The 27,470-nt window shown below is 37.1% G+C and overlaps 3 protein-coding genes and 2 pseudogenes across 5 annotated transcripts; 1 reads left to right on the top strand and 4 right to left on the bottom strand.

Annotated features, from left to right (window-relative positions):
- The first annotated feature begins 5,072 nt into the window (after positions 1–5,072).
- Positions 5,073–15,824, top strand: LOC106309302 (histone-lysine N-methyltransferase ATXR3). Of its 3 annotated transcripts, XM_013746350.1 has the most exons (21): positions 5,073–5,344; positions 5,484–5,535; positions 5,570–7,728; positions 7,893–7,949; positions 8,347–9,474; positions 9,681–10,054; positions 10,134–10,664; positions 10,759–10,859; positions 11,216–12,248; positions 12,341–12,412; positions 12,548–12,658; positions 12,741–12,841; positions 13,215–13,314; positions 13,433–13,528; positions 13,708–13,875; positions 13,962–14,087; positions 14,228–14,281; positions 14,413–14,660; positions 14,741–14,849; positions 14,938–15,240; positions 15,340–15,824. In XM_013746350.1, the coding sequence occupies exons 3-21, from the start codon at positions 5,583–5,585 to the stop codon at positions 15,514–15,516; spliced, it is 7,035 nt and encodes a 2,344-aa protein (XP_013601804.1). In that variant the 5' UTR covers positions 5,073–5,344; positions 5,484–5,535; positions 5,570–5,582; the 3' UTR covers positions 15,517–15,824. The 3 variants fall into 3 exon arrangements, with proteins under 3 accessions (XP_013601804.1, XP_013601798.1, XP_013601809.1); XM_013746344.1 differs by having other exon boundaries at positions 5,484–7,728; XM_013746355.1 differs by lacking the exons at positions 14,228–14,281; positions 14,413–14,660; positions 14,741–14,849; positions 14,938–15,240; positions 15,340–15,824 and having other exon boundaries at positions 5,484–7,728; positions 13,942–14,032.
- A 105-nt stretch (positions 15,825–15,929) lies between these two features.
- LOC106297587 (formin-like protein 3) lies at positions 15,930–19,164 on the bottom strand. The gene is made up of 5 exons (XM_013733799.1): positions 18,838–19,164; positions 18,005–18,662; positions 17,470–17,917; positions 16,962–17,397; positions 15,930–16,822 (listed from the first exon to the last, which is right to left on the bottom strand). The coding sequence occupies exons 1-5, from the start codon at positions 18,955–18,957 to the stop codon at positions 15,986–15,988; spliced, it is 2,499 nt and encodes an 832-aa protein (XP_013589253.1). The 5' UTR covers positions 18,958–19,164; the 3' UTR covers positions 15,930–15,985.
- Positions 19,165–20,738: 1,574 nt separating this feature from the next.
- On the bottom strand, positions 20,739–23,432 carry LOC106333402 (annotated as a pseudogene).
- Positions 23,340–24,743, bottom strand: LOC106299792 (annotated as a pseudogene).
- A 449-nt stretch (positions 24,744–25,192) lies between these two features.
- Positions 25,193–27,112, bottom strand: LOC106333393 (disease resistance protein TAO1-like). The gene is made up of 4 exons (XM_013771846.1): positions 26,975–27,112; positions 26,629–26,800; positions 25,735–26,585; positions 25,193–25,654 (listed from the first exon to the last, which is right to left on the bottom strand). The coding sequence occupies exons 1-4, from the start codon at positions 27,110–27,112 to the stop codon at positions 25,382–25,384; spliced, it is 1,434 nt and encodes a 477-aa protein (XP_013627300.1). The 3' UTR covers positions 25,193–25,381.
- Between the last annotated feature and the right edge of the window lie 358 nt (positions 27,113–27,470).

Raw genomic sequence — 27,470 nt, 5'->3', positions numbered from 1 at the left:
GATGAAAAACAATAAAATTGAATCACATGCTTATGTTTGAAAAATTCATATACACATTTGAATATACATCATTCTTGAAATAAAAATAAAATGTCTATGTAAATAAAAATGAAAAGTAACACTCGCGCGGTTGCGTGGATCCAGATCTAGTACAATATTAATTGAGAAACATTATAACTTCTTTTTGTAGCCACGTGTCATGACTAGGATGATTCATAGAATCATTAGAGAAATAGGTTGGTCCATCTAATTATATAATATATTTTTTATTAAACTAACCATAAATTCATTATTAATGGTCTTTATAATTTCCTTAATTAAAAGTTACGAAATTGCCTAATGTGGCTAAAACATATATGACAATTAATGATTTTGAATAATAAAGATTTGATAAAAATTAGTGTATATTCTATCATATTTGTTTAATTTTAAATTATTAAAATAGATTAAAAAACCACATTAACCATATAATAAAATTTAAAATTTTCTGTATATGTTATATTTTGAATTTTTAAAAACGACTATAAATTACTAAAACTGTAAAAAGTCTCAAATTCAAATTTTGTGATCCATGGTTTAAAATTTTTGCTATGAAAAATAAAAATTGTTATAAAATCATATAAGTAAAAAGTATAGTTTAATTAATTATTAAGATTAAAAGATATATATATATATGGGAGGTGATTGGTGTTGGCTCTGAGTGCTCTACACAACCATAATTCTTTTTAGAGCAATAAAATCGAAGCAATCAAGCTTTATTAATAAAAACTAAAGCTAGAGCACAAAATCTTTAAAAGGAAATATAATGGCTCTATAAATCAATTTTTCTACGGCTTTAGGTTTACTGCTTTTAAAACTTTGAAATAAACCTACAACAATAAAGTTTAAAGCTAAAGCCACAAAATCTATAGCTTAATTCTTAAAGCAAAAAATCCAAAGGTACAGCTTCTACCAATCAACCCCTATATATATATATATATATCGTTTTAAAGTCCATTGTATACCATATAAAATACATAAATATTTAATTTTCAAAATTTACTTTGAAAATTTTATTTTGATAATTGAACAAACATTGACAACTTAATTTTAAAAAAAAATATAAATTACTAAAATTATTAATCCCATAATAAAATTTTTGTTAACATTAATTTAAAGTTTTTGCTATAAAAGATACAAACGATAAAAAAATATATCAGTATAAACATCATTTAATATACATTTATATTAAAAATATACTATGTGTGTTAATATCATTTAAATTTAATTATATATCCTATCAAATAGAAAAAAATTATTCTTTAGATTAATAAAATTGATTTATATGTTCGCACCAATTTAATTATATATGTAGCAGTTACTGACTTTTAATTATTCAATATATTTAATTATTTCATTATATGTAAGAACATATAATACATAAAATAATTAATCTAGTAACACAATAAAACCATGTGTTGACCATGGACAGTACGAGCTTGACATTTGAGAAGCTCGAGGTTGCCGAGGTATTTCTGACTACATCCGGGAATGTAAGGTATCTCTTTTTTTTTTGTTAACGCGACGAGCTGGAGAAACTTCCTAAGCTCGAAAAACTATCCACAAACATTTGGTTTCTTTTCCCTAGGATTTGAAGATATCACTGACACTAAGCACATCAAGCATGTGCTTCTAGTTCAGATGTTTATATATTTAGAGGGCCAATTTGTGATGTGAAATATTCAGCAGCACAGGTGGTTTTTTTTTTTTTTTTTTTTTTTTTTTTGAAACACCAATTAATACTCTTGTTATGTCATGAAATTGTCGACCTTTATGCCATGTGTTATTTATATGTTGTCAATGAATAGAATCTGGACCTTTATATTTTTGTATTCATGTGTTGTTTTTTCTCCCATAAATCAGTTTCACATAAAATGCATTTTTTATTTGTGATCGTTTCCTTTTTGTCAAAGCTTTTATTTTGCTCAGATTTTGGAATAAAGTTTAGAAGTTCTTCAATAAAAGATTCTGATTTGATGAGCCATTAAACACTTGGAACAACCCGTTAAAAAGTTTAGAAGTTCTTCAATAAGAATGTAGGAGTAATCAATCACCAATGGACCCATTACAAAGCCCACATTATAAGTAACGGGTTGTTCCAAGTGTTTAATGGCTCATCAAATCAGAATCTCTTTAAGCTTCGCACCACGTTGTGTAATAAAAAATCTTGGGTCAAGATGTCCGTTTATTAACGGTGAGAATATTACCGCTCGTAGCGTTTGGTTTGAGCGCCAAATGGATTTTCATTGCTAAAAATGTTGGAAGTGGCCGCCTTACTTTTGGGCTAAATAATGTATGAACAGGTAATTTGATATGTAAATATTTTCACAATTTTTGTTTTGGCATGATTATTATTTTCAGATCCGGACCCAGAGACAGAGTATGATATGTGTAAAGACATAAAATTTTGGTAGATCTGATATATTTTTATAAAATTTTGAATTCTAAAAGGACATATAAATACAAATAAATTATTGTTACTAATTGCAGAAAGTTTCTCATTAAATATTATTATTTTAGCTTTATTAAATATATTATGTGGAATTTTATTTTCATCACTTACTGATATTATCATTTTATTTTTCATGTTAATAAAAAAAAATATATTAGTTTTAAACTAATAATTTTATGAACAAGATGATTATAGAAATAATTATCTCAGTTTAGAAAAAGAAAATATTTGAGTTTTCAGTCAAAATATGTTGGATCAAACAAATATATAGTTTAACACATATAAAATATGCAGAAAGTAATAAAATCACATGCCTACTATACACATATACTAAAAAGTTATATGTTTTTGTCATATTTAACTGACAAAGATAAAAACTCTTGAGAAGTGTTGTAATCTGTGTTACTATTCAAAGATTTTCATTGATTTGTCTTTTAAATGTTATTTTCTATTTTTTACTGTTAGAATTTTTCTATAAAACCCAATGAAAGAAACTAAAAAAATATGAGGAAGAAATATGATAAGTAAATTGTTTTGAGAAATGTATTAAAAGGAATAAGAATGACAAAAATAACTTGTGATTTTATCAACCATAGATTTTAAAAGTATATTTAATACTTTAGTAGATTATTAACATATGACACATTACATAATAATATAAGATATTCAATAATAAGTTAAGCTCATATAATTAAATTATTATTTTTTAAATAAACATTTATATAATACAAAATGAACGAAAAATTCACTCGTTGTACTACAATGATAAAATCGTCCAAAATGTGTTTAGACCTGTTTTTTTACAAATACTATACTTATTCTTGGGTTCACCAACCAATAGGCTTTTGTTATTTCATATTTGGTATCTTTTAAAAAAAAAAATAAAATATTGTCAAATTATATTATCTTTTTAAAATTAAAAGGTAAAAAAAATAGTAGTAATTGCAAAAAAAAAAATTTTAACGTCGTCAGCAAAACATTAAACCCTAAATTCTAATCCCTAAATCCTAAACCCTAAACTCTTAGGTAAACCCTAAACCCTAGGATAAATCTTAAACTCTAGGATAAATCTTAAACTCTAAATCAAAATCACTAAACACTAAAACACTCAAGGGTTTAGGGTTTAGGATTTTAGGGTTTAGAGTTTAAGAGTTTAGTGTTTTTATTTAGAGTTTATGATTTATTCAAGGGTTTATGGTTTATCCAAGGGTTTAGAGTTTATCCAAGGGTTTAGGGTTTACCCAAGAGTTTAGGGTTTAGAATTTAGGGTTTAGGGATTAGGATTTAGGGTTTAGTGTTTTGCTGACGACGTTAAATTTTTTTTTTTAATTCTTTTTTCTGTTACTGCTATTTTTTTTTTTACTTTTTTTTATTTTAAAAACATAATATAACTTGATAATATTTTGTTTCCTTTTTTAAAAGATATCGAATTTGAAATAACTCTTTTACAAATACAACTAGGATGATACTTGCGCCATGCGCATGGTGAGTTTATTTCTATATATTATCGAATTTTTTTTTATATATTTGATCATTTTATTTATATATATACAATATTTATTTTGTTATTATATAATTTCTTTCCGATGGATCAAATCAATTTTTATTAAAAATGATGGAACAAAACTATAATTAATACATCATGGAATGATCGGATTGAACATTAAACAAATTATGACATAAAAACCTTATTTTTTCCATCGAACACATTCTTGAAAAAAGTGAACAGTGTTGTTTTCACAGTTGAATTATTTTGACTTTTATCTTCCATATGGTTTTGAAAGCTTTCAAATCAACCATCGAATTGATACATGTCATTTTAATGTTTTTAGTCGTATACTTAAGGAAAACTTACATTTTTGTAATTTAAAGTCGTTTTAAAAATTCAAAATATAACATATAAGAAAAAGTCTAACATATAAGAAAAATATAACATATAAAGTGTCCTCATTTTTGTATTTCAAAGTCGTTTTAAAAAAAAATATAACATATAAGGCTTCGTTTCCTCATTTTTGTAATTTAAAGTCATTTTAAAAAATTCAAAATATAACATATAAGAAAAAATCTAATTTTTTATTATATAGTTATTGTTATCAAATCTTTATTATTCATAATCATTAATTGCCATATATATGTAAATCATATTAGGTAATTCCGTAGTTTTTATTTAAGGAAATAATACACATTTCTTATATTTTAGGTTAATATAATGTTCTCTAGTGTTATATAATTATGGAATAATGTGACACCATTAGATTAAACTATACTTTATATTAGATGCTTTAGAATTCTTTGAAATGGAATTTAGAAGGGATTTAGAGTGCCGCCTAGGATTTAGAGTTTTTTTAAATTAATACAAAATTAAGGTTCTAATTTTTCAAATGCTTCTCGATTAATATATAGGGGATTCAGAACCATTCTTAATTACCATATTTTCCATTGCATACTAATATACTTTTGACCAAAAAATAAATCATACTATTATCAATTTCATATCTAAATTAGTTAAGGTGAAAACGGTGATATAAAAAAAAAAAAAAAATAAAATAAATACACAGAAAATATTAACACGACGGCTTCTTCTTTCAGGAAAACATAACGGAGAGAGAGAGAGAGAGAAGACAAGGATTCAGAAGAGAAGCGCAGGTCGCAGAGAGAAAGAACACACGCCGCAACGGGAACAACCAGATTGAGATTTAGCGAGAACTTTCTAGGGTTTCCTTGTCGATTCGTCTTCTTTGACCTGGATCTATTACTCTCTTATTCTCGAGAAATTTCTCATCCTTCTCACGTTCATTCGTCTTCCTCCCAGCTCTATTTGATCCCCTTCGCTACGTTTCCTTACCCTCCCCGGTAAAATCCCCGCTTCAATTCGTTGTCTTCCCGTCTCGTCCTCTCCTCTAATTTCATCAATTTGGCTCCGTAGGGTTTCCAGATTCTCGCTCTGGCTACATTCAGTTTTCGCCACTGATTGCTTCTTGGGTGTGTACAGGTTCTTGAATTTAGCCGGAGACGGCGACGGACTTTGGCGGTGGGATGTTCTGAAGCATGAGTATTGATATCCCCAAGACTTGAGAAAAGCTTTGTGTCCATGAGCGATGGGGGTGTCGTCACATGCATGCCTCTACTGAATATCATGGACAAGCTTCCAGTTGTGGAGGAGAAGACGCTTTGTGGAGGCAACAGTGATACAAAGGTTGCTGCTTCTTCAATCTCAACTAATAATAAGCTTCCGGAGTCCCAACCAGATAAACCCTCAGCGTCTCAGCCACCTAAGAAGAAGAAAATTGTTAAGGTAATTCGTAAAGTTGTCAGGAGGAAGCCCAAGGAGCGCAAAGATCAGGATAAAAAGAGTGAAGTTTTGCAAGGAAAAGGTTGCAATAAAGAAGAAAACGGTGGAGATTCTGGGTTTAAGGATGAAGTGGAAGAGGGTGAATTAAATTCTCATGCGGATTTGGAGACCGGTGAGATTTCTCCAGTGAAGTCACTGCGGAATAGTGAGATCGAAAAAGGGGAGATTTCTGGGGATTGCAGTAACCTGCAATATGATAAATCTTATGTGGAGAGAAGGGATTTACCTGCAGATAAGTACAGGAAAGAAGAGAGAGAAATCAGATCATGGAGAGATCCCGGTGATGAAATTGAGAAAGGGGAGTTCATCCCAGACAGATGGCATAAGATGGATACACGTAAGGATGATCATAGTTACAACAGATCTCGTAGGAGTGGAGTTGACAGAGAGACAACGTGGAAATATGATTATGACTATGAACATGAACGTACCCCGCCCGGCGGTAGGTTTTCGAATGAGGATACCTATCGCCGGAGAGAGTTCAGAAGTGGGAATGACAGGGCTACGAGGGTCAGTTCTAAAATTGTAATCGAGGAAAGTTTACATAACAACGATCCCAATAATCTTGGGAAAGAGTACTCTTCTACTGTGAACAAACTGAAGCGACATGGAGCTGAACATCTTTATGCTGATCATGGGGACTATGGGAGCTCCAAATATAGAAAACTTTCTGATGATTGTTCCCGCTCTCTTCACCCAAACCACTATTCACGGAACTCTGTTGAGAGAGACTACAGAGATTCCTATTCATCTAAAAACTCATCTCTGGAAAAGTATCCTAAAAAGCATCATGACTCATATTTCCGTGCCAGGGCTGTTTCAGACAGACATGGTGCACGATCTGATCTGTCCCCACACGACCGGTCTAGGTACCATGGCCACAGGGATAGAAGTTCCCACAATCGGGAAAGGTCGCCATATGCCCGGGAGAGATCGCCATATATCTTTGAGAAGCCTTCACATGCTCGTAAAAGGTCTCCACATGACCGCAGCCATCACCATGATTGTAGAAGAAGTCCAAGTTACTCTGAATGGTCCAGTGATCGCCGGGATGGAACTTCTAAATATATGGAAGATCCCCAGAGCGATCGTACCAGACGTAATGGCCATAGAGATATAAGCAGAAAGAGTGGAGTTAGGGAGAGGAGGGATTCTCAGACTGGTATGGAGCTTGAGAATAAGCAAAGGCATAGGGATTCTAATGGAAAAGAGTCGACTCCATCAAGAAAAGAATTGCAAGGTAAAAACATTTTGAATAACAATAATCCGGTGGTTGAGAAAAATTCTGTATGTGATTCTTCCAAGATTCCAAGTGCGTGTGCAAAGGGAAAAGAGTCTGTGCAAGTTGGTGAAGCAACTACCGAAGAGTTGCCATCGATGGAGGTAGATATGGACATTTGTGATACACCACCTCACGAGGAGCCTATGGCGGCAGATTCATCCTTGGGGGAGTGGTTTTATCTTGATTACTATGGCACTGAACATGGGCCTGCAAAGTTATCCGAGCTTAAAGCTCTTGTGGAGCAAGGCATTCTTTTCTCTGACCATATGATTAAACATTCAGATAATAATAGGTGGGTCACTATTGAAAATGCAACATCTCCTGTGGTCAACATAAATATTCCATCAATCGTGTCAGATGCTGTGACACGGCTCGTGAATCCTCCTGAAGCGCCTGGTAATTTATTAGAAGATATTGCAGATGCTGCCAAAGCAGTTCATATGGAGCAAGGAGCTGAAGATTCCTTGCCTGAATCATTGTCCATACCAGATAGTAATGATACTGTAGTGGGCCATCATGAAGATTTCCAGTTTAATAACAGGATCGCGAGTCTCTTGGATGGCTATACTATCATCCCTGGCAGGGAACTTGAAACACTTGGAGGTACTGTAGTAGATGTAAAATATTATCTTTCCAGCCAGAAATTTGATGTTTTCAGCCAGAAATGCTAGCAAATATCTGACGCATTTTTCTTAATACATTTAGTTTATTGCACCATGGGGCTTCTATGCCATACCTAAGATAGGCTTATTTTTATCGCTTTGCAGAAGCTGTGCAGATTAAAGTTGAGCTTGAAGAGACGAGAAGATTTGTGAGTTCTGAAGGTATGTTTCGTTGGCACCACTTGCACTTTTGCTATAGCATGATATGATTTTTTTTCTCTATTTGCTTTTCCTCCTTTCAGGCAAGTTATATTCCTAACTTGGCCTACTTCTACTATCAGGAAACGTAACGATACAAGCGTTTATATTCACTTAAGATATTATATGGTCATCTATATTTATATTAGTTCGTTTGTAGTATTTGGAAGTGTTGATGTGTGTTAAAGACGTAATGGCCGCCTACTGCCATATGATGGTTTGTGCATGAACATGGATATTCATTTAGACGACATCAACTTTTAGTAATCATAGCTTCTTGTTTACCAACATGTTTTTTTTAATTTTTTTTTTATCATGTTTTGCATGACACTATTTAGAAGTTCTACTCTGGTATTTGCAGATATCATCTGGTGCTACTATCAAGTGGTAAATCAGTTGCTATTAAATGAGGAGTCGTCGGAACGTTCAGAGCCCAAGGCAATGGCGATCGAAGAATTGAAGTCAGCAAATGTTGATTGTTCTGAGAGCGATGAGATAGGCAGCTGGTTTTCAGGTCGTTGGTCTTGCACAGGCGGGGACTGGATAAGACACGATGAAGCTTTTCAAGATAGAGATTACAAAAAGAAAATGGTTCTGAATGATGGTTTCCCATTATGCCTGATGCAGAAGTCTGGGTATGAGGATCCTCGCTGGCATCACAAGGATGATTTGTATAATCCTCGCAGCCGCTCTAGGCTGGAACTTCCCCTGTGGGCTTTTTCTGGTGTAGATGAGAGAAATCAGGCGAGGGGAGTAAAAGCTAGTGTGCTGTCTGTAGTTAGGCTTAACTCATTAGTCGTTAATGATCCAGTTCCATCAGTTCCTGATCCCCTTGTAAAAGTTCGTGGTGGGGAAAAGTTCTCTTCAAGGCATGCTCGTCCATCCCCTGCATCTAGTGATTCCAAGAGGGATTCCGTCGAAAGTATTTCTCAGTCATCAGCTTGCGGTAGTCAAGATATGCAGGGATTTTGGAGAACTGACGCATCTGTTAGCACCCCTGAGGATCGTCTGTATACAGTCGATGATTTGCAATTGCATTTGGGTGATTGGTTCTACATGGATGGGGCTGGGCAAGAACAAGGACCTTTGCCATTTTCGGAGCTCCAGATATTGGTTGATAAAGGTTTAATAAAGCGCCACACTAGTGTCTTCAGGAAATCTGACAAAATTTGGGTACCTGTTACTTCTATCACAAAAACTTCTGAAATCAGTGGCAAGGGGAAAGCCCCAGCTCTGCCTTCAGATTGTCAAAGCCTTGATGTCTCAGAGTCACAGGATTTCAAGCATTCTGAAATGGAAACAAGTCTAAGCTCGTTCCATGCTATGCACCCTCAGTTTCTTGGTTATTTCCGTGGGAAACTCCATCAATTGGTTATGAAAACATACAAGACTCGGGAATTTTCTGCTGCCATAAACGACGTCTTAGACTCTTGGATCCATGCAAGACAGCCAAAGAAAGAGACTGACAAGTACATGCACCCATATTCAGGTATGCATAACTACCAGAATTTAAATGCCACCCAATCCATCTTATTAGCTCATGCTTTTCTTCAAGTTATTATCGGTTTCTGAACTTGGGTGGCTATTTCCTTTGTTTCTTCATTCTCTTCTGGTTATAACATTGTCCAGTTCCTGCTTTCGTATGTTTAAACATGTGTTCTCTTCTCTCTTTTGTTTTTGGTTCATAAACCTCAGAATTTGATTCATCATCATATACGAAAAGAGCTCGATTGATGGCTGGTGAAAGTGGAGACCATTCTGAAGTGACAGATGCACAAATGTTTCAGAAGGATGAGTTGACATTTGAGGATTTATGTGGGGACGCTACTTTCCATGTTGAAGGAAGTGGATCTTCTGGGAGCGTGGGGATGTACTGGGATTTGTTAGATGGTCACGTGTTAGCACGGGTGTTTCATTTGTTGAGATATGATGAAAAATCACTTGCATTTGCGTCCATGACTTGTAGACACTGGAAGGCCATTGTTAGTTCATACAAGGATATTTCAAGACAAGTTGATTTATCTTCTTTGGGTCCCAACTGCACAGATTCTAGGCTCTGGAGTATCATGGTGAGCACTCTGTACTTTCCGTTTACAGTATTTTAGCAATTTAGAATTTTAATTGAACTGATATGACATTCTTTTGCAGAACACTTACAACTCGGAGAAGATTGATTCTATTATTCTGGTTGGTTGTACAAACGTGACTTCCAGCATGCTTGAGGAAATTCTTCGTTTATTTCCCCATATATCCTCTGTAGACATCACAGGCTGCTCCCAGTTTGGAAATTTGACATTGAAATATAAAAAAGTATGTTGGCTCAAATGCCAGCATCCTCGACCAGGTGACTTGCATTCCAGGTTAAGGAGTTTGAAACAGACTAATGTTAATAAGTCTAAGGGATTAGGAGGAGATACAGATGATTTTGGTAATCTTAAGGATTACTTTGATCGAGTGGAAAAGCGAGACTCAGCCAATCAGTTATTCCGAAGAAGCTTATACAAACGCTCAAAATTGTATGATGCACGGAAATCATCGGCAATTCTATCCAGGGATGCTCGTATCAGGCGATGGGCGATTAAGAAGTCAGAATACGGGTATAAGAGAGTGGAGGAATTCCTTTCTTCAAGCCTTAGGGGCATCATGAAGCAGAATACTTTTGACTTCTTTGATTTAAAGGTGCTTTCTGGTATTCGTGTATGCTGTATATTATGTCTGCTCTTATTTCTTTACCATTTGTTAAAGTTAATCCTAATGTGTCTTTGGTTACTAGGTTGCTCATATAGAGGAAAAAATGAAAAACGGTTACTACGTTAGTCATGGTTTGAAATCTGTCAAGGAGGATATCAGCCGGATGTGCAGGGAAGCAATTAAGTAAGGCTCCCTTCCTCTTTCTTTGGGTAGCTTCTTTAGTACATGATTATGCCAATAATACTTCAAATATTGACTTGCAAATTATAGATAAGTAACTACGAAGATTCTACTTGCCAAACAATATGTTGAACGACCGCTGATGTCCTTTCTGGATTATAGGTTATAATTTCTCAAGTCAATAACCGCTTTCTTCCCATGTGCTTGGTTTTTGGCTCTCAGTTTGTTAGGATGTAGGATTACTTGTTTTTGACATTTATTCCTAGACTCCTAGTTCTTAAGTAAAGGTAGGAGCTGTTTTTATTGCTTTCCTTAATACTAGTTTTGTAAAATTTCTTCTGATTCTATCTTATATCCAGAGAGAGGAATCGGGGAGACTCCAAAGAGATGAACCGAATCATCATACTGTTTATCCAACTTGCCACACGTTTAGAAGAGGTCTCTATGGCTACTTTTTCATATAGAAGAGATGAATTGATGAAGTCGTGGCAAGATGGGTCAGGGTTGTCATCAGCCTCTAAGTACAACAAGAAGTTGAGCAAATCTGTAACTGAAAAGAAGTACATGAGCAGGACTAGTGACACATTTGGTGTAAATGGTGCGCTGGACTACGGAGAATATGCATCTGACCGCGAAATCAAAAGGCGTTTGTCTAAACTGAATCGTAAATCATTTGGTTCGGGAAGTGAAACATCTTCCGAGCTATCTGACAATGACAATTACAGCTCAGCTTCAGAAAGCGAATCGGATATCCGTTCAGAAGGTCGATCACAGGACTCGCGTGTTGAAAAATACTTTACAGCAGACGAATCCTTTGATTCTGTGACCGAAGAGCGTGAATGGGGTGCACGTATGACCAAAGCTAGTCTTGTGCCACCAGTCACAAGGAAATATGAACTGATTGAAGAGTACACGATTGTCGCTGACGAGGAGGAGGTACAACGAAAGATGCGGGTTTCTTTGCCAGAGGACTATGATGAGAAGCTGAATGCACAACGAAATGGCATTGAAGAGTTAGATATGGAGCTTCCTGAAGTCAAGGAGTATAAACCAAGAAAGCTTCTTGGCAACGAGGTTTTAGAGCAAGAGGTTTATGGAATCGATCCTTACACCCATAACCTCTTACTTGATTCAATGCCCGGAGAATTGGACTGGTCACTGCAGGATAAACATTCATTTATAGAAGATGTAGTCTTACGTGCCCTGAACAGGAAAGTCAGGTTTCTCACTGGATCTGGAAACACCCCCATGGTATTCCCTTTAAGACCTGTGATTGAAGAGCTCAAAGAGAATGCTCGTGAAGAGTGTGATATACAAACAATGAAAATGTGTCAAGGCGTCTTAAAGGCTATAGAAAGTCGTTCTGGTGATAATTATGTGTCTTATCGGAAGGTATAGCTCTGTCATTCTTTCATAGAAATCCATCAATTTATTTAGGACTGTTTTTGTTAATCTATCTTGTTGCTACTTTTTTGCCTTTGTAGGGCCTCGGTGTTGTTTGCAACAAACAAGGTGGTTTTGTGGAAGACGATTTTGTTGTTGAATTTCTTGGAGAGGTGGGTTTGCAGCTTTGCAGTTTTATGTTTGGTAGTTAGTCAGCTGCACAATTTCTGAAATTCACTGGGCGTGCTGTTCTTGGATATGAAACATTCTCTGAAGGGAGCTCTGAACGTATGTTTTGGATATTGTAGGTTTATCCTGTTTGGAAGTGGTTTGAGAAGCAAGATGGAATTCGTTCCTTACAGGAAAACAAAACTGATCCTGCACCAGAGTTTTACAATATCTATCTTGAGAGACCGAAGGTATGAAGAAAATATGATGATTGGGCTTGTATATATTATATAGACCATTTTCTTATTTTTTATGTTGTTATGTTACTGGCAGGGTGACGCTGATGGATATGATTTAGTTGTTGTTGATGCCATGCACAAGGCTAATTATGCGAGTCGAATTTGTCATTCTTGCCGACCTAACTGTGAAGCTAAGTAAGTTAAATTCTGCAATCATCCAGTTTTCCAGAATTTTGTTTAGAGAGTAGAACCAAGTGACCATTGTAATAATTTAGTTTCGTTCATGTTGCATGCATAAACTAGCCTGCTTAAGTAAGCTCAGATCAATACATACACAGATAAATTTCTTAGATATAAAATTTTGTGGATACACTTACCAACATTTGTTTATGATTTTATCTGCTCTGCTCATAGGCATATTAGGCAATACTCGTCCTTTTACCTATGCGTCCATGCTTTAAAAAATAAAAAATGGAGGGGAGAACTCTTGATACTTGAGTGTCTTCCTACCTAATAACAAGTTTAAACGGGTTACTCATTTTCCGTCTTTGTCAACTGGTGCTTCCAGGGTTACTGCGGTGGATGGACACTACCAGATTGGCATCTATTCAGTACGTCCGATTGAATACGGCGAGGAGATAACTTTTGATTATAATTCTGTAACTGAGGTCTGTTCTTCCCTCTCTCTTCTTTTCCAGTTCCTACTGTAGGGAAGTATTTATTCGTTGGGTTAATCTTTATGTTCCCATTCTACTGTGAAAAGAATGATATTTATGTCTGCAACAGAGTAAGGAAGAATATGAAGCTTCTGTCTGCTTGTGTGGTAGCCAAGTATGCCGAGGCAGCTACTTGAATCTCACTGGTGAAGGTGCATTTCAGAAGGTAATTGTGATATTAACATATATATGATTATTAACTGGTATTAAGATACGCAAGGTTAATGACGGAGGTTGGTGTGCTTGTTCACTAATGAGTAATTAGTGTCTTTGTACCGAAGTTTAAAAAGCATTTCTTTTGTCCTTTGATTGTCTATATAATTTTCTGAACCATGTATATAACAGGTGTTGAAGGAATGGCATGGTCTGCTGGATCGACATAGACTGATGCTAGAAGCTTGTATACTGAATTCAGTTTCAGAAGAAGATTATCTTGAGTTGGGAAGAGCTGGACTGGGAAGTTGTATGCTTGGTGGGCTGCCAGATTGGGTGATTGCGTATTCTGCTCATCTGGTTAGTCTTGAATCATTTTATGTTAGTTTATAGCAGCACTATTGATGGGAGTGCAGCTTCTGACAGAAAGTTTCTTCTGCATAAAGGTGCGGTTCATCAATTTCGAGAGAACTAAGCTTCCAGAGGAAATTCTTAAGCATAATATGGAAGAAAAGAGAAAATATTTTTCAGACATACACCTTGATGTTGAGAAAAGTGATGCTGAGGTTCAGGTCAGAACATCATTCCTTTTTACCTTTCTGCGGGTTCTTTCAATAGTTCATGTCTTTTGTGCTTTGGAACTCTGAGCTGGTTTTTGATTTTTTTCTCCAGCTTTTATATGCTTATTATGTCTGTAACTTTGATGATACAGGCTGAGGGTGTCTACAACCAGAGGCTTCAGAATTTGGCTGTCACACTTGACAAGGTGACTGCAATCTCTCTTCATATCATATAACCAAACATCCTGTTATCTGCGTTGCGTTTCAAATTTTTTGTGCAAGTGCTTGTAAAATGTTTTTCCCAATCGAAGGTTCTCTAATTAGTGTTATAACACAGGTAAGATATGTTATGAGACGTGTGTTTGGGGATCCAAAGAACGCTCCTCCTCCGCTGGAGAAGCTTACTCCTGAAGAAACAGTCTCTTTTTTGTGGAACGGGGATGGCTCCTTAGTTGAGGAGATCCTTCAGTGCTTGTCGCCACACGTGGAAGAGGGCATTGTTGATGGACTCAGATCCAAGATTCGTGCCCATGATCCATCTGGATCTGCAGACGTCCTTAAGGATCTTCAAAGATCATTACTTTGGTTAGTACATCAATGTGCATGAAACATTGTACTTTTAGGAAACTGTACACTTACATCAAAGAATATTTTCTTCCATGAAGGTTGAGAGATGAGATCCGAGATCTACCTTGTACATACAAGTGTCGGAATGATGCTGCAGCTGATTTGATTCACATATATGCCTATACAAAGTGCTTTTTCAAAGTTCGGGTAAGTTATTTCGTATAATTTGGGTGATAAAAGAAGACAAAGGCTTGTTAAACTTCTACTGACAGATGGGTCTTGATATGGTCGGCAGGAATACAAGTCATTTATGTCTTCTCCTGTAAACATTAGCCCGTTAGATTTGGGGGCCAAATATGCGGACAAGTTAGGCGAGGGTATAAAGGAGTACCAGAAAACATATGGCGAGAACTATTGTCTCGGCCAGCTGATTTACTGGTATGAACAGACAAATACTGATCCTAATCTTACATTGGTGAAAGCAACCAGAGGTTGCCTCTCTTTACCCGAAGTAGCTTCCTTCTACGTAAAGGCTCATAAGCCATCAAAGCATCGTGTTTATGGCCCAAAGACGGTGAAAACAATGGTTTCACAGATGGTAATTTCTTCATACTTGACCCACTTCCGAAATGCTTTTCATTTGTCACCATTGTCCATGATAGTGATCTTTTTGAATTTTTATCTTATTTTTGTACAGTCAAAGCAACCTCAAAAACCATGGGCAAAGGACAAAATATGGATGTTCAAAAGCACCTTGGGAGTATTAGGAAGCCCGATGTTCGATGCTGTAGTCAACAACTCGTCACTAGATAGAGAATTATTGCAGTGGCTCAAAAACAGAAGGCATGTCTTTCAAGCGACATGGGATAGTTAGGTAAAAAAGGAAAGGAAACCTCTATTATTATTCAGAAGCTTTCTCTTTTCTAGGAAAGCGAGGGGGAGGCAACACAGTTACTATAAATAGTCTCTTACCCATTCACTGCAAGGAGTCTCTCAAGCTTTCCCCTCATTCTAATGTATAGCTTTTACCATATATGTGATTTTTAGAATTTAACAATAACTTTGGGTTAGGATACCATTGTTATTCTTGTTAGATTAGGCTCACATAATTTTCATAGAGGAGAATCATTTGACTAGGTTGTATCTCTTCTTTTAGCAATAAAAGCTCTCGTGTTCTTGTTCCTACCATCTATCTATCTATTTTTATAAAGCTGGGCACAAACAAAAACAGGGTTATACATAAATAATACAAATTGTAAGTTACACTTTTTTGTCTTTTACCGGAAACTGAAATGATACAACAAAAAAGTAAAACTAAGAAGATGAAAACTGCATGTTCCATCCTAGTCGCTGTCTGAACCATCCGAACTGTCAGCTCTCCGTTCAGCAATGGCCGGAAACAAATGCCGTCGAATGTTATCCGGTTGATTACCTTCCGGAGTCATTTCTGTTTCCTTTTTACCCGAATGATTCTTAGTAGAGGTCATCATCGTCGTTTCTTTAACTTCTCTGCAAACTTTCTCCAACATTACCAAGAAGTCACGCACTATAGCAAACAAACGCAACCCTTCGTTCTTGGCAGATTTGCCATGGAAATAATCAGCAGAGCTTTTCACCAACACCATGATCCTCTCTTCTTCTTCCTTCAACCATTTGATATCACCATCTGCACGTTCTATGAACCCAGCTAAAGCTTTCTCGAAATCGCTCTCTTCGTCCATCGACTTCAGAAACTCCCTCGCATTGGTCAATGAGCCACTTAGGTTCATCAGTGTTGAAGCTAATCCATCAGCATCTATTATTGCTGCTCTCTTTACATCTTCAAGCTCTGTGGTTAGTCCCGAAACAACTTGAAGTCCTGTGCTTCGGTAACGTTCAACAGACTGTGGACTTGTGTCTGTGTTGGTATCGTCTGTTTTAATGCTGGAGAAGCTTTTGCTTGATCTCTGGAGGCGGAGAGCACGAACGCCTTCAGAACGAATGATCTCAAGGACAACAAAGTGTAAGAGTGTGGTTTTGCCATCAGTTCCTTTGACGTCAGAGAGTTTCAAGAGCGTGTCGAGTTTGAAAGCTTGCGCGTCACCGCGGAAAGTTCCGACATTCATTCTGTTTCCTGTCTTGAGAACTGCTTCTAGTAGTTTTATGAACAGTCTGCTGTTTTTAAGTTTCTTGCAAGCCACCTAAGACAAAAAGACAGAACCACTAAGAGATTTGTATAGAAGAAGGTTCAGAGTTCCCCGGTTCGAGTGATGGCTGGGACGAAACTAATATTACATACTGTGGTTTCAGATTACGGGTGTCACAGTGTGGACTAATTACCTCGAGAGTTGCGAGTGATTCTTTGATGCCAGAGACTTCTTCTTGAAGCGATATCATGAATATAAGGGACTCTATACGTTTAAACGCAAAAGGTATATCAACAAGAATCTTCAAGAATCGCTCCGCAGGGCCAAGCAGGTGAAGATCTCCCGAGTATAGTCTAAGTTTGAGTTCTTCCTCTGAAGTTGGAGCCATCTTCAACAATGTTTGGAGAAGCTCCACTGGGAGCTCGTTACCTTCTTTGATGGCATCGACGACTTCTTCTATTGTTACATTCAAAGCTCGAAGAAGAATAGATAAGTTTTGTGCTTTTCTTGGGTCAATTATCTGTATATACTGAACAGGAGAGTCTCTAGATGACTCTCCTCTTTGACCATTCTTGCTTTTGTTCACATCATTGTAGCCGAAAAGAGACTCCATCTCCTCTTCGTTGAACCTACAAAGCAGAATGTGAGTTAGGCAAAGATCTGGAAACAAAGGTTTTAAAAGTTTTAATTCAAGTCTTAACTGGAATGAACCGGCGCTGATCTCATGCCAAACCATTTTCTGATCAGGGTTAGCCATTTTATCCCAGAAAAACGGTTTTAGTTTTGTTTTCGGAGCACCAGTCTCCGAATCGACATCAGAACCATCTCCAGAGGAGCTACGTCCTTGACGTTTTGGTGGTGCAGGTGGAGGACGCACAAGTTTTGGAGGAGCTGGAGGAGGAGGCTTAGATTTAGGAGGAGCTGGTGGAGGAGGCCGAGGAGCTGGTGGAGCCGGAGGAGGAAGAGGAGGAGCTGCTGATGATCTTCCAGGAGGAAGAGGAAGTCCAGAGGATGACGACGCTTCAGCGGGTGAAAACTCATGATTGTTTCTCTTTAGAGATACTCTAGAAAGAAATGATCTCTTCTTAGAAGTAGCAGTGAAGAATCTCCTACTCGTGGCTGCAACCTTTGGAGAGTTCTCATTAGATCCTAAAAAAAAGAAGCAAAACAAGAGTTAGTTATAGTTCTTGAAAGATTGAAACATGAAACCGTTTTGATTTTAAAAAACATCATTACCAGCTGATAAATCAGATAAATGTAGAAGTGGTCCTTCATCTCTTGGTCCATTTCTAGGACCAACCGCATTTTTGCGGTTGTTGCGTCTGAAGCAACATAAGAATAGTAATGCAACTAGAAAAAACGTTAACACAGCGGTTGAAGCAACAGCGATGATAAGATCCATCAAGATATCATTCTTCTTCTCCGGAGGTGGAGGAGGAGGAGGACCTGGAACACTTTGACTAGGAGCAACAATACTCTTTGCTCTCTTCTTAGTCGGACCACCAAAGCTTGATTCATCCGGCGCCTCAGCTGGCGAATATGAAGGAGCGCTTGAAGGTGCAGCAAGGTCATAACTCTGAGGAGTTGGAGCAGGACCTGGTGCGAAACGGGGAGAAGGACCTGGAGCAAAACCTGGTGCAGGACCAAGTGCAAAGTTTGGAGCAGATACTCTAAACTTCTTTCTCTTTTTCTTTTGCTTACCGATCAGCTTTCTTGTTGGATAGCTTGTAGTAGAATCAAGGAGAGGTCCAAACCAGTTGCTGAACCAACCGGTTAAGACGGATAGTTTCTGGTACGTATCATTAGCTGCTGCTACACGAGGAGGGATATAGAGAAGGCAATCTCTGTTCCTATCTTTCAGTTCTTTTCTACAATGTATCCATGTTTGTTCTGCCTATCAGAAAATTAACACATTCTTCAATAACAAACATGTTGTCTGAATATGCACAAAATAAAAACCTAAATGAAGATTGCTTCATATATACGTATTTGGCAAAAAAAAAAGATTGCTCCATCCGTTCTTGATTTGTTTCTAAAATGAGAAAACGAAGCAAGGAGGATGAACTTACCACATCATCGCCACCGTGAGCCTCGCCGCGGTTAGCGCCGCGTCGAGAGATGATCTCCTCGGAAACGCAAACAAGAAAAACGAGAGAGATGGCAAGAAAAGCTGTTCTCAATCTCCCCATTAACCTCCGTTTCTCATCTCACGGAAGCACCCAATATTGCAACGACGTCTAAATTTGCAGACCTTGATATCTTTGCCGTACTCCCTCGAAAGCAAACCGCCATGCAAAACGGCTCCGACCAACGTATGAACGCTTTTTTTTACAGGGCCTAACAATCGCGGCAACCACGAACAAAATTTCAATAAACGAAAAGAGAAGCTCTGTTTCAGGATTTCTTTTTATTTTATTTTTTATTCTTTGAGGGAAAGTTGTTTTTTACGTTGTGACTTGTGAGACTAACAGAAACGAAGATTATGTTCTGTTTTTTTTTTCTTTTTGTTAATTTGCTTAACTCTCTTAACCTGTTTTAATGAAATAACACGCTTTTTGATAACATTTCTGGATTGTTTTGCTGTTTATTTATGACATATTAAAATTGTAAGATTTGATCACAATGATATGCTTCCAAAACATTAACTTGTTAAATTAAAAAGGTATTATTCTTTTTGAACTGTTTTTTTTTTTTTTTTTTTTTTTTTTTTTTTTTGATCAAATGTATTATTCTTGCTAAGTAATAAATTACAATATATTTTTTAAGTACAAATGAAACGGCTATATATACATTCCTAAAAAGGTGTCCAAAGTTCTAACTTTAACTTCAATTTGTGGGAAAGTAAATCTTACTCTTTTTCCTCAAGTTATTCACCCCTAAGATATAAATTATAGGATATAATGTTCTCTGTATATTCGTTCTACTAATTTATTTAAAATTTTACTCTCTTATATCATTTTCCCATTTCACAAATACCCAATATCTGAAATATGTATCATGGAACCTGTTTTCTATAGACACATTGCGTCAATATATAGAAAAGGCCTAGAGCTATGTAGGTTTATCTAAGTCAAAATGTTTCTGCATTGCATGAAACTTTATATTATTATGTATATAAATATGTAAATAAGTGTGCCTTGGGTTGAATCAAGTTTCAAACTTGTGAACACAAAAAATGTATCATTTTCCGCAGAAAATCCCAAAATGGTGGATATTTATACTATTTTGTGGTTTTGTGGTTTTGGTGAAAAAACTCAAATTAGGTTTTAGCGGAAAAAACACAATTTTTTGTTTTTTGACAGAAAAACTTTATTCTTAGTTGTGGAGCAAAAACTCGATTTTGCGATTTTAGGAGGAAAACTTTTGATTTTTATGCTCAACAAATCAGAGGAAAGAATGATATCATATCTTAATTTTTCTAGTTTTAACTTTAAAATTTAAGAACAAAAATAAATTTTTCAATTAAATAAGTTAACCCTGGTACCAGTCCTAACCCTTGATTATAATAGGGTTAAAATAGGGTTGGGTTAAAATAGAGCTGGACTTATAATAAACAAATGAGGGTTGGCCCTAACCCTAAAGTTAACATCGCTACCTAAGCCCCACAACAAGGAAGTTATTGAGTTCGCAGTACGGAGATATTGACAAAGAGATTATACTGGAGGATTTCTTAGGTTACAAACATGACTCATTGGCTGTTGTAGCGTTTGTTCTCATTGCTTTTCCCATTGTAGTGGCCTCTCTTTTTGCATTCTTTATGAGCAGACTCAGTCTCCAAAAGACATAGTTTCAGTTTCTTTAATGACGGCAGTTCATTATGCTTACAATCAGCTAAAGTCGATCTTGACAAGGATGTTGATCATGGCATAGTAACAAATGCCTCTTAGCTAGGAAATAAGAAAACATTATTGACGTAGAAAGTGACTACCGCCTTGCAAATAATTCGTTAACAATAATTCTTAAACCCATTGAGGTCAAACCCAATTGCCTCCATTTCGCCACCAAACAAATTTATTTGGTATCACTCAGTTCAACTCATCCATACCGTCAAGAACATCTGGGAACATCCTCAGGCTTTTGCAACCTCGCATGCTCAATTTAGCAAGATCTGGCCAAGACCTTATAGATGATGGAACTTCTTCTATACCAGTATTTTCCAGATCAAGATACCCAATTCTTGTGGAAATTTCTGGAAACGTTTTCAGTTGTGTGCAGTGACTGAGGTCAAGGTGATATAGAGATTCCATGTTGATGTTGGTTGGAAGAACCTTGAGCTTCTTGCATCCCACCATCTTTAGTTGTGTGAGACGTGAGAGATTCTTGATCCAAGTAGGAACCTCCACCAGACTTTCACAACTATTGAGTATTAATGTCTCAAGATTCGTGGCATTTGACACACCAGGTACGTCTTTCAATTTTAAGGAGTAAGACATATCCATCAGCTTGAGGTGTCGAAGCCGCTGTACATATGGATAATGAAAGTAGACAAATTAAAACACACACATAATATGTTTTAATTTCAGAATACAAAATAATTTAAAACAACTTACAGGAGCTCCTTTCCAAAGCTTCTCAATAGAGCTATTCCGCATCTCAAGGATGACTAGAAACTCAGCAGCAAAATCAGGAGGCAAACATCTCAAAGGAAACTCATCCCAACTTAGAACTCTAAGCTTACGAGGTAGATTGTTCAGATCCAGCGGCAAAATCAACTTGTTGTTCTTACCGGAACTATAGGGACTTTTGAATCTTAAGAACTGGAGACGAGTCATCCCTTCAAAGGCTCTCTTGTCAATGCATAATTCATCCTTGATTGCCATTATGTCGAGATCTATACCTAAAACAGACCCAGAGCCCTGAAACAGTGTTATATACGATTAGCGTCATATATGGTGAAGAAAGACTGTCAAACTTACTGTATTATCGGTAAGCACATCACAAATCTCCCGAGCATCCACCAAGAATTTACGTCTCTCAGGCTCATCTTTGTGTTCTTGGCGGATGATTTCTTTACCGAGTTGTTCGACCAGATTATGCATCACCAAATGTTCGTCAGTTATAGATATGAGAGAATTATTAGCCAACACTCTAAGACCATGCTTGACTTCCAAGTCACTGTGTGCAAGACACTTTTCAAGGTAGCTAATGCTCTCACCTTCGAATAAACATGCTATATAAAGAAACAAATCTTTAGCGTTATCGCATAAAGCCTCGTAGCTGAACCTTAAAACCTTTTCAATGTCTCCATCAAGACTTGTCCTAAGTCTAGGAAGTGCCTCTATCCACTCTTCTTTGGACATTCCTCGCAGATATGAACCAAAAACACGTAGACCCAAAGGTAGATCACCAGCAAGTCCTGTAACTTCCATGGCGAGGTCCTCATAACCATCATACGGGAACTTCTGACCAAAAGCATATAGACAAAAGATTTCATAAGCTTGTGGTAACAATGGAAACCCCACGTGGTATATATGGTCAATCCCATGTGCTTCCAAAGCCTTTGTCGTCATGATAATCCTGCTTCCATTGCCAAACCACTGAGTCTTTCTATAGCCATGGCTTTTAGCTGCTTTATATCATCTACATCATCGAGAACTAAAAGCACTTTCTTGTATTTCAGCCTTTCTTCCGCCACACCCAAGTGATGTATCTTCAAATCCTTGTGGTTGAAGGTTTTAGACAAAAATTGTTCTTGTAAATGCAACATGAATGCATAATCGTCACTGTGTGCATGTTTTCTCACCACTTCCTCTTATACTCTCCATAAAAGCAGTTTGTGTGAAACTATTAGAGAGTTTGTTATATAAGGCTCGGGCGATGGTCGTTTTCCCAATTCCGGCAGGACCCAAGATTCCAACCATCCTCACGTCATTGGAACCTAATGACAACATTGAACTTATCTGTGTGATATGATTCTCCATCCCAACTAATCCATCAAAATCCCTTGATGGTGCAGCCATATTTAGCTTGTTTAAAACATCGTTAGCAACTTTTTCCATCATTTCTGCTTCATCATTCCTAACAAGGGAGAGATCAAAACCTGTTAAGATATATATATATATATATAACCTACGTATTACCTCCATAGATATTCCTTAAAATAAGATACCATACAAGTAATTTTTATGAGAATTCATTCGAGATTTTCTAGATAACATCATCACAAAAAACCATTAAATCATATACTTTCTCTGAGTAGTGTTAATAGATTTTAATCTACAGATATAAAATAAGAATCAAAGTGACTAACCAGGTGGTTGAATCAAAACCGGCGATTAAGGCCACTTCCCTCAGAGCTTGTTTCCATTTTTCAACGTCCTCCACTGATTTCCCCTCACAAGTTTTCTTAAAGACAGATCCAAAATATCCCTTCTGCTTCTTTACATCGGCTGGTTCCAGATCATAGAAAATGGTCATTACTATTTGACCCAACTCTTTCCTACACTTCATGATCAACACTAACTCGTCCAGACACCACGTTGAAGAAGCATGATTTTTCGATATTATAACAATCGAAACCCTCGATCCTTTTATAGCTTCTTCGAGCTCAGGACCAATCGTCTTGCTCCTCTCAATATCATTATCAATGAATACAGTAATTCCTTTATTTCTGAACTCCTTCATGCATGTGACGGAGGAAGGCTCTGCGGACATCTACCCCACAAAAACTTGGGAAAACTTGGTGAGAACAACGGGAAGGCAATGGAGAAAGAATCGTGAAAGAATCAACGATGCTGTCAGAATTTATGGTATCGTTTGTACATCACCAATCTCTGGAGTATCCACAATGAACTTACATTTCCCATACTCATCTCTGTATTCTTTCTGGGCAATTTCTTTACCTAGTTGTTCAAGCAAACTATGCATCACCAAGCGTGCATCTTTGTCTATAGATATGAGAGATTTTTCTGACAAAATCTGAAGCCCGTGTGTGACGTCTAAGTTGCTAAGATGCTTTATCAGGTTGGTAATTTTCTTACCATTGAAAAAACATGCTATGTGAAGAAATAAATATTTGTCTTTATCCCATAATGCCTCGTAGTCGCACCTTAATATTTCCTTAATTTCTGGCACGAGACTTTTTCTAAGTGTAGAAAGTTCCTCTATCCACTCTTCTTTGGACCTTCCTCGCAGATATGAACCAAAAACACTTAGACCCAAAGGAAGATCACCGGCAAGTTGTGTAACTTCCATGGCAAGCTCCTCGAAACCAACATGGGCGGACTTTTGATCAAAAGCAGATATACAGAAGATTTCAAGAGCATCAGATGAACATGGAAACTCCACGTGGTAAATATCATTGATCCCATGTGCCTTCAAAAGTTTCTTATCAGTTGTTGTGATGATAATCCTGCTTCCATTGCCAAACCACTGAGTCTTTCTCTAGCCATGGCTTTTAGCTGCTTTATATCATCTACATCATCTAGAACAACTAGTATTTTCTTGTCTTTCAGCCTTTCTTCCGCGACACCCAAGTGATGTATCTTCAAATCCTTGTGGTTGAAGGTTTGACACAAAAGTTGTTCTTGTAAATGCAACATGAATGCATAATCGTCACTGTGGATTTTCTCACCACTTCCCCTTATACTCTCCATAAAAGCAGTTTGTGTGAAACTATTAGAGAGTTTGTTATATAAGGCTCGGGCGATGGTCGTTTTCCCAATTCCTGCAGGACCCAAGATTCCAACCATCCTCACGTCATTGGAACCTAATGACAACATTGAACTTATCTGTGTGATATGATTCTCCATCCCAACTAATCCATCAAAATCCCTTGATGGTGCAGCCATATTTAGCTTGTTTAAAACATCGTTAGCAACTTTTTCCATCATTTCCGCTTCATTTTTCCTAAAATATTTATGAAAAGATCACTACACATATACAGTGAAGTGCCAAAATGATTAGAACAATAAAAATGACTAACCAGTCTCTTGAATAATAACCGGAGATTGAGACCACTTCGTACAGAGCTTGTTTCCATTTCTCAACGTCCCCCACTGGTCTCCATACACGATCTTCCTCAAAGATAGATCCAAGAGATCCAATCTGCGTCTTCACATCGGGTGGTCTCCATACACTGTTTGACTCATCTCTCTCCTACACGATCTTCACTAAATCTTTCAGACACCAACTTGAACAAGTATAATTATTTGATATTATGACAATCGAGATCATTGATCCTTTTATAGCTTCCTTGGGTGATTCCTTTGTTTCTGAGCACCATTAGCATGTGACTGAGGAAGCTATCGCGAACATCTGCCTCGCGAAAACTAATAAAGATTTGATCCAAGATAGATCCAAGAGATCCAATCTGCGTCTTCACATCGGGTGGTCTCCATACACTGTTTGACTCATCTCTCTCCTACATGATCTCCACTAAATCTTTCAGACACCATACACGATCTGGTCTCCATACACGATCGCGAACATCTGGTCTCCATACACGTCTTCATATCGCGAACATCTGGTCTCCATACACGATCTTCCTCAAAGATAGATCCAAGAGATCCAATCTGCGTCTTCACATCGGGTGGTCTCCATACACTGTTTGACTCATCTCTCTCCTACATGATCTCCACTAAATCTTTCAGACACCAACTTGAACAAGTATAATTATTTGATATTATGACAATCGAGATCATTGATCCTTTTATAGCTTCCTTGGGTGATTCCTTTGTTTCTGAGCACCATTAGCATGTGACTGAGGAAGCTATCGCGAACATCTGCCTCGCGAAAACTAATAAAGATTTGATGTGTAGAACTGGAAGGCAAAAGAGAAAGCGTCGGTAAAGCGTCAATTGTCCTTTCATACGCTCTCTCGCCAATGCTTATATCGTCCTTGATTGCAGTTAATACGTGATCTGTGCCTCGAACAGATCCAGAGCCCTGAAAAACATCCACAGAAACATGTGAGAAATTATCAAATGATTCAGAGTGAGCAAGGCAAAGAGATTGTAAAAACTTACTCTATCATCGTTGAGGACATCACAAATCTCCCGAGCACGTCTCCCATTCTCATCTATGTATTCTTTACGGGATATTTCTATACCCAGTTGTTCTAGTAAATTGTGCATCACTAATCGTGCCCCATTATTGTCTTTAAATATGAGAGATTTTTCAACTAAGACTTGAAGCCCGCGCCTGATGTCCAAGTTGCTAAAATAGTCTCCCAGGTTGCTAGTGTTCTCACCTTTGAAAAAACATGCTATATGGAGAAACAAATCCTTATTTTTGTTACATAATGTCTCATAGTCGCGCCTTATTACTTTCTCAATGTTTGTATGGAGACTTGTCCTAAGTCTAGGAAATGCGTGAATCCACTCTCCTTTGGACATTCCTCTTAGATATGAACCATAAACATTTAAACCCAAAGGAAGATTGCCGGCAAATCCTGTAATTTCCTTGGCGAGCTCCTCGAAACCAACATAGGGGGACTTTTGATCAAAAGCAGATAGACAGAAGATTTCAAGTGCTTCAGATGAACATGGAAAATTCACGTGGTTGATTCCATGTGCCTTCAAAAGTTTCTTATCATTCGTTGTGATGATAATCCTGCTTCCATATCTAAACGACTGAGTTTCGTCAGCCATGGCTTTTAGCTGCCTTGAATCATATACATCATCGAGAACTAAAAGCACGTTAAAATATTGTTTCAAAATGAACGGATGATGGGTCTCACGACTTCCCCTTGTGCTTTCCATAAAAGCACTGTGTGTGAAATTACTAGAGAGCTTCCTATGTAAAGCTCGGGCGATGGTCGTTTTTCCAATTCCTGCAGGACCCCAGATTCCAACCATCCTCACGTCATCAACGGAATCTTTTTTTTTTTTTTTGCACAACCATCAACGGAATCTAATGACACAATGAACTTATCTGTGTGATATGATTCTCAATTCCAACTAATCCATCGAATTCCCTTGATGGGGTAACCTTATTTAACATGTTTGAAAGATCATTAGCAACTTCTTTGATCATCTCAGCTTCGTTTCGCCTAACAAGGGAGAGATCAGAACTTGTTAAGATTGATATATACTTGACAAACATTTAGCTAACGAATACTTTAGAGACATTCCATAAATTAATATACTATACTAGTGCTCTTAATGAGAATTCTTCTTGATCACATCATCATAGCCGTTTTAATAGATTTTAATCTGCACATATACTTTGGCATGTGAACAAAATTTAGGAGTCAAAATGACTAACCAGCCCCTTAGAACGATAACCAAAGATATTGGACACTTCGTCCAGAGCTCGTTTCCATTTCTCAACGTCCTCCACTGATCTCCCCCACACAGGCTTTCTCAAAGACAGATCCAAAATATCCACTCTGTTCATCCACATCTAAAGCTTCCACTTCATAGATGTTGGGTTCCTTCAAGATAGAGGAAACCCATTGGGTTTGGTTGGTGATAACCAAACTTGGAAGTTGGGCCATTGGTATTAGTCCATGAGATTAGTATTGGGTCTTGGAGGTTCTTAGGGTTAGTGAGACACATATATATAGTCTCTTGACCTAATTTTTATGGAGAGACTTACAAAAATCAAAAAGACAAAAGAAAGAAAAGAGAGAAGGAGGCAGAATTTCGTCTAGGTTTGTCAAGACAGATTTGGAGGGTCAAACGGATCCTGATCGGGCTGATATTTTGTGGGAAGCTTCTTCAGTCAGTGAGTTAAAGGTTCACCGAAGGGATTTAGATTT

This window comes from Brassica oleracea, chromosome C1 (genome assembly GCF_000695525.1).
Source record: "Brassica oleracea var. oleracea cultivar TO1000 chromosome C1, BOL, whole genome shotgun sequence".
Lineage (NCBI taxonomy): Eukaryota > Viridiplantae > Streptophyta > Magnoliopsida > Brassicales > Brassicaceae > Brassica > Brassica oleracea.
The sequence above is the reverse complement of the archived record's forward strand: the minus strand, read 5'-3'. Positions and strand labels throughout refer to the sequence as shown.

Bases quoted from the DNA above. Each gene is read 5' to 3' on its own strand.
- LOC106309302 (XM_013746350.1), top strand. From the start codon at position 5,583: ATGAGCGATGGGGGTGTCGTCACATGCATGCCTCTACTGAATATCATG. The intron at 7,729-7,892 runs GTACTGTAGTAG...ATCGCTTTGCAG, and splicing joins GGAACTTGAAACACTTGGAG to AAGCTGTGCAGATTAAAGTT. The intron at 12,842-13,214 runs GTAAGTTAAATT...TGGTGCTTCCAG, and splicing joins CGACCTAACTGTGAAGCTAA to GGTTACTGCGGTGGATGGAC.
- LOC106297587 (XM_013733799.1), bottom strand. From the start codon at position 18,957: ATGGGGAGATTGAGAACAGCTTTTCTTGCCATCTCTCTCGTTTTTCTT. The intron at 18,663-18,837 runs GTAAGTTCATCC...ATTTTCTGATAG, and splicing joins CTCACGGTGGCGATGATGTG to GCAGAACAAACATGGATACA. The intron at 17,398-17,469 runs GTTAAGACTTGA...TCTGCTTTGTAG, and splicing joins ATCAGCGCCGGTTCATTCCA to GTTCAACGAAGAGGAGATGG.
- LOC106333393 (XM_013771846.1), bottom strand. From the start codon at position 27,112: ATGTGGATGAACAGAGTGGATATTTTGGATCTGTCTTTGAGAAAGCCT. The intron at 26,801-26,974 runs GTTAGTCATTTT...ATGTTTGTCAAG, and splicing joins GTTATCGTTCTAAGGGGCTG to TATATATCAATCTTAACAAG. The intron at 25,655-25,734 runs GTAAGTTTTTAC...GATGTTTTTCAG, and splicing joins ATGTCCTCAACGATGATAGA to GGCTCTGGATCTGTTCGAGG.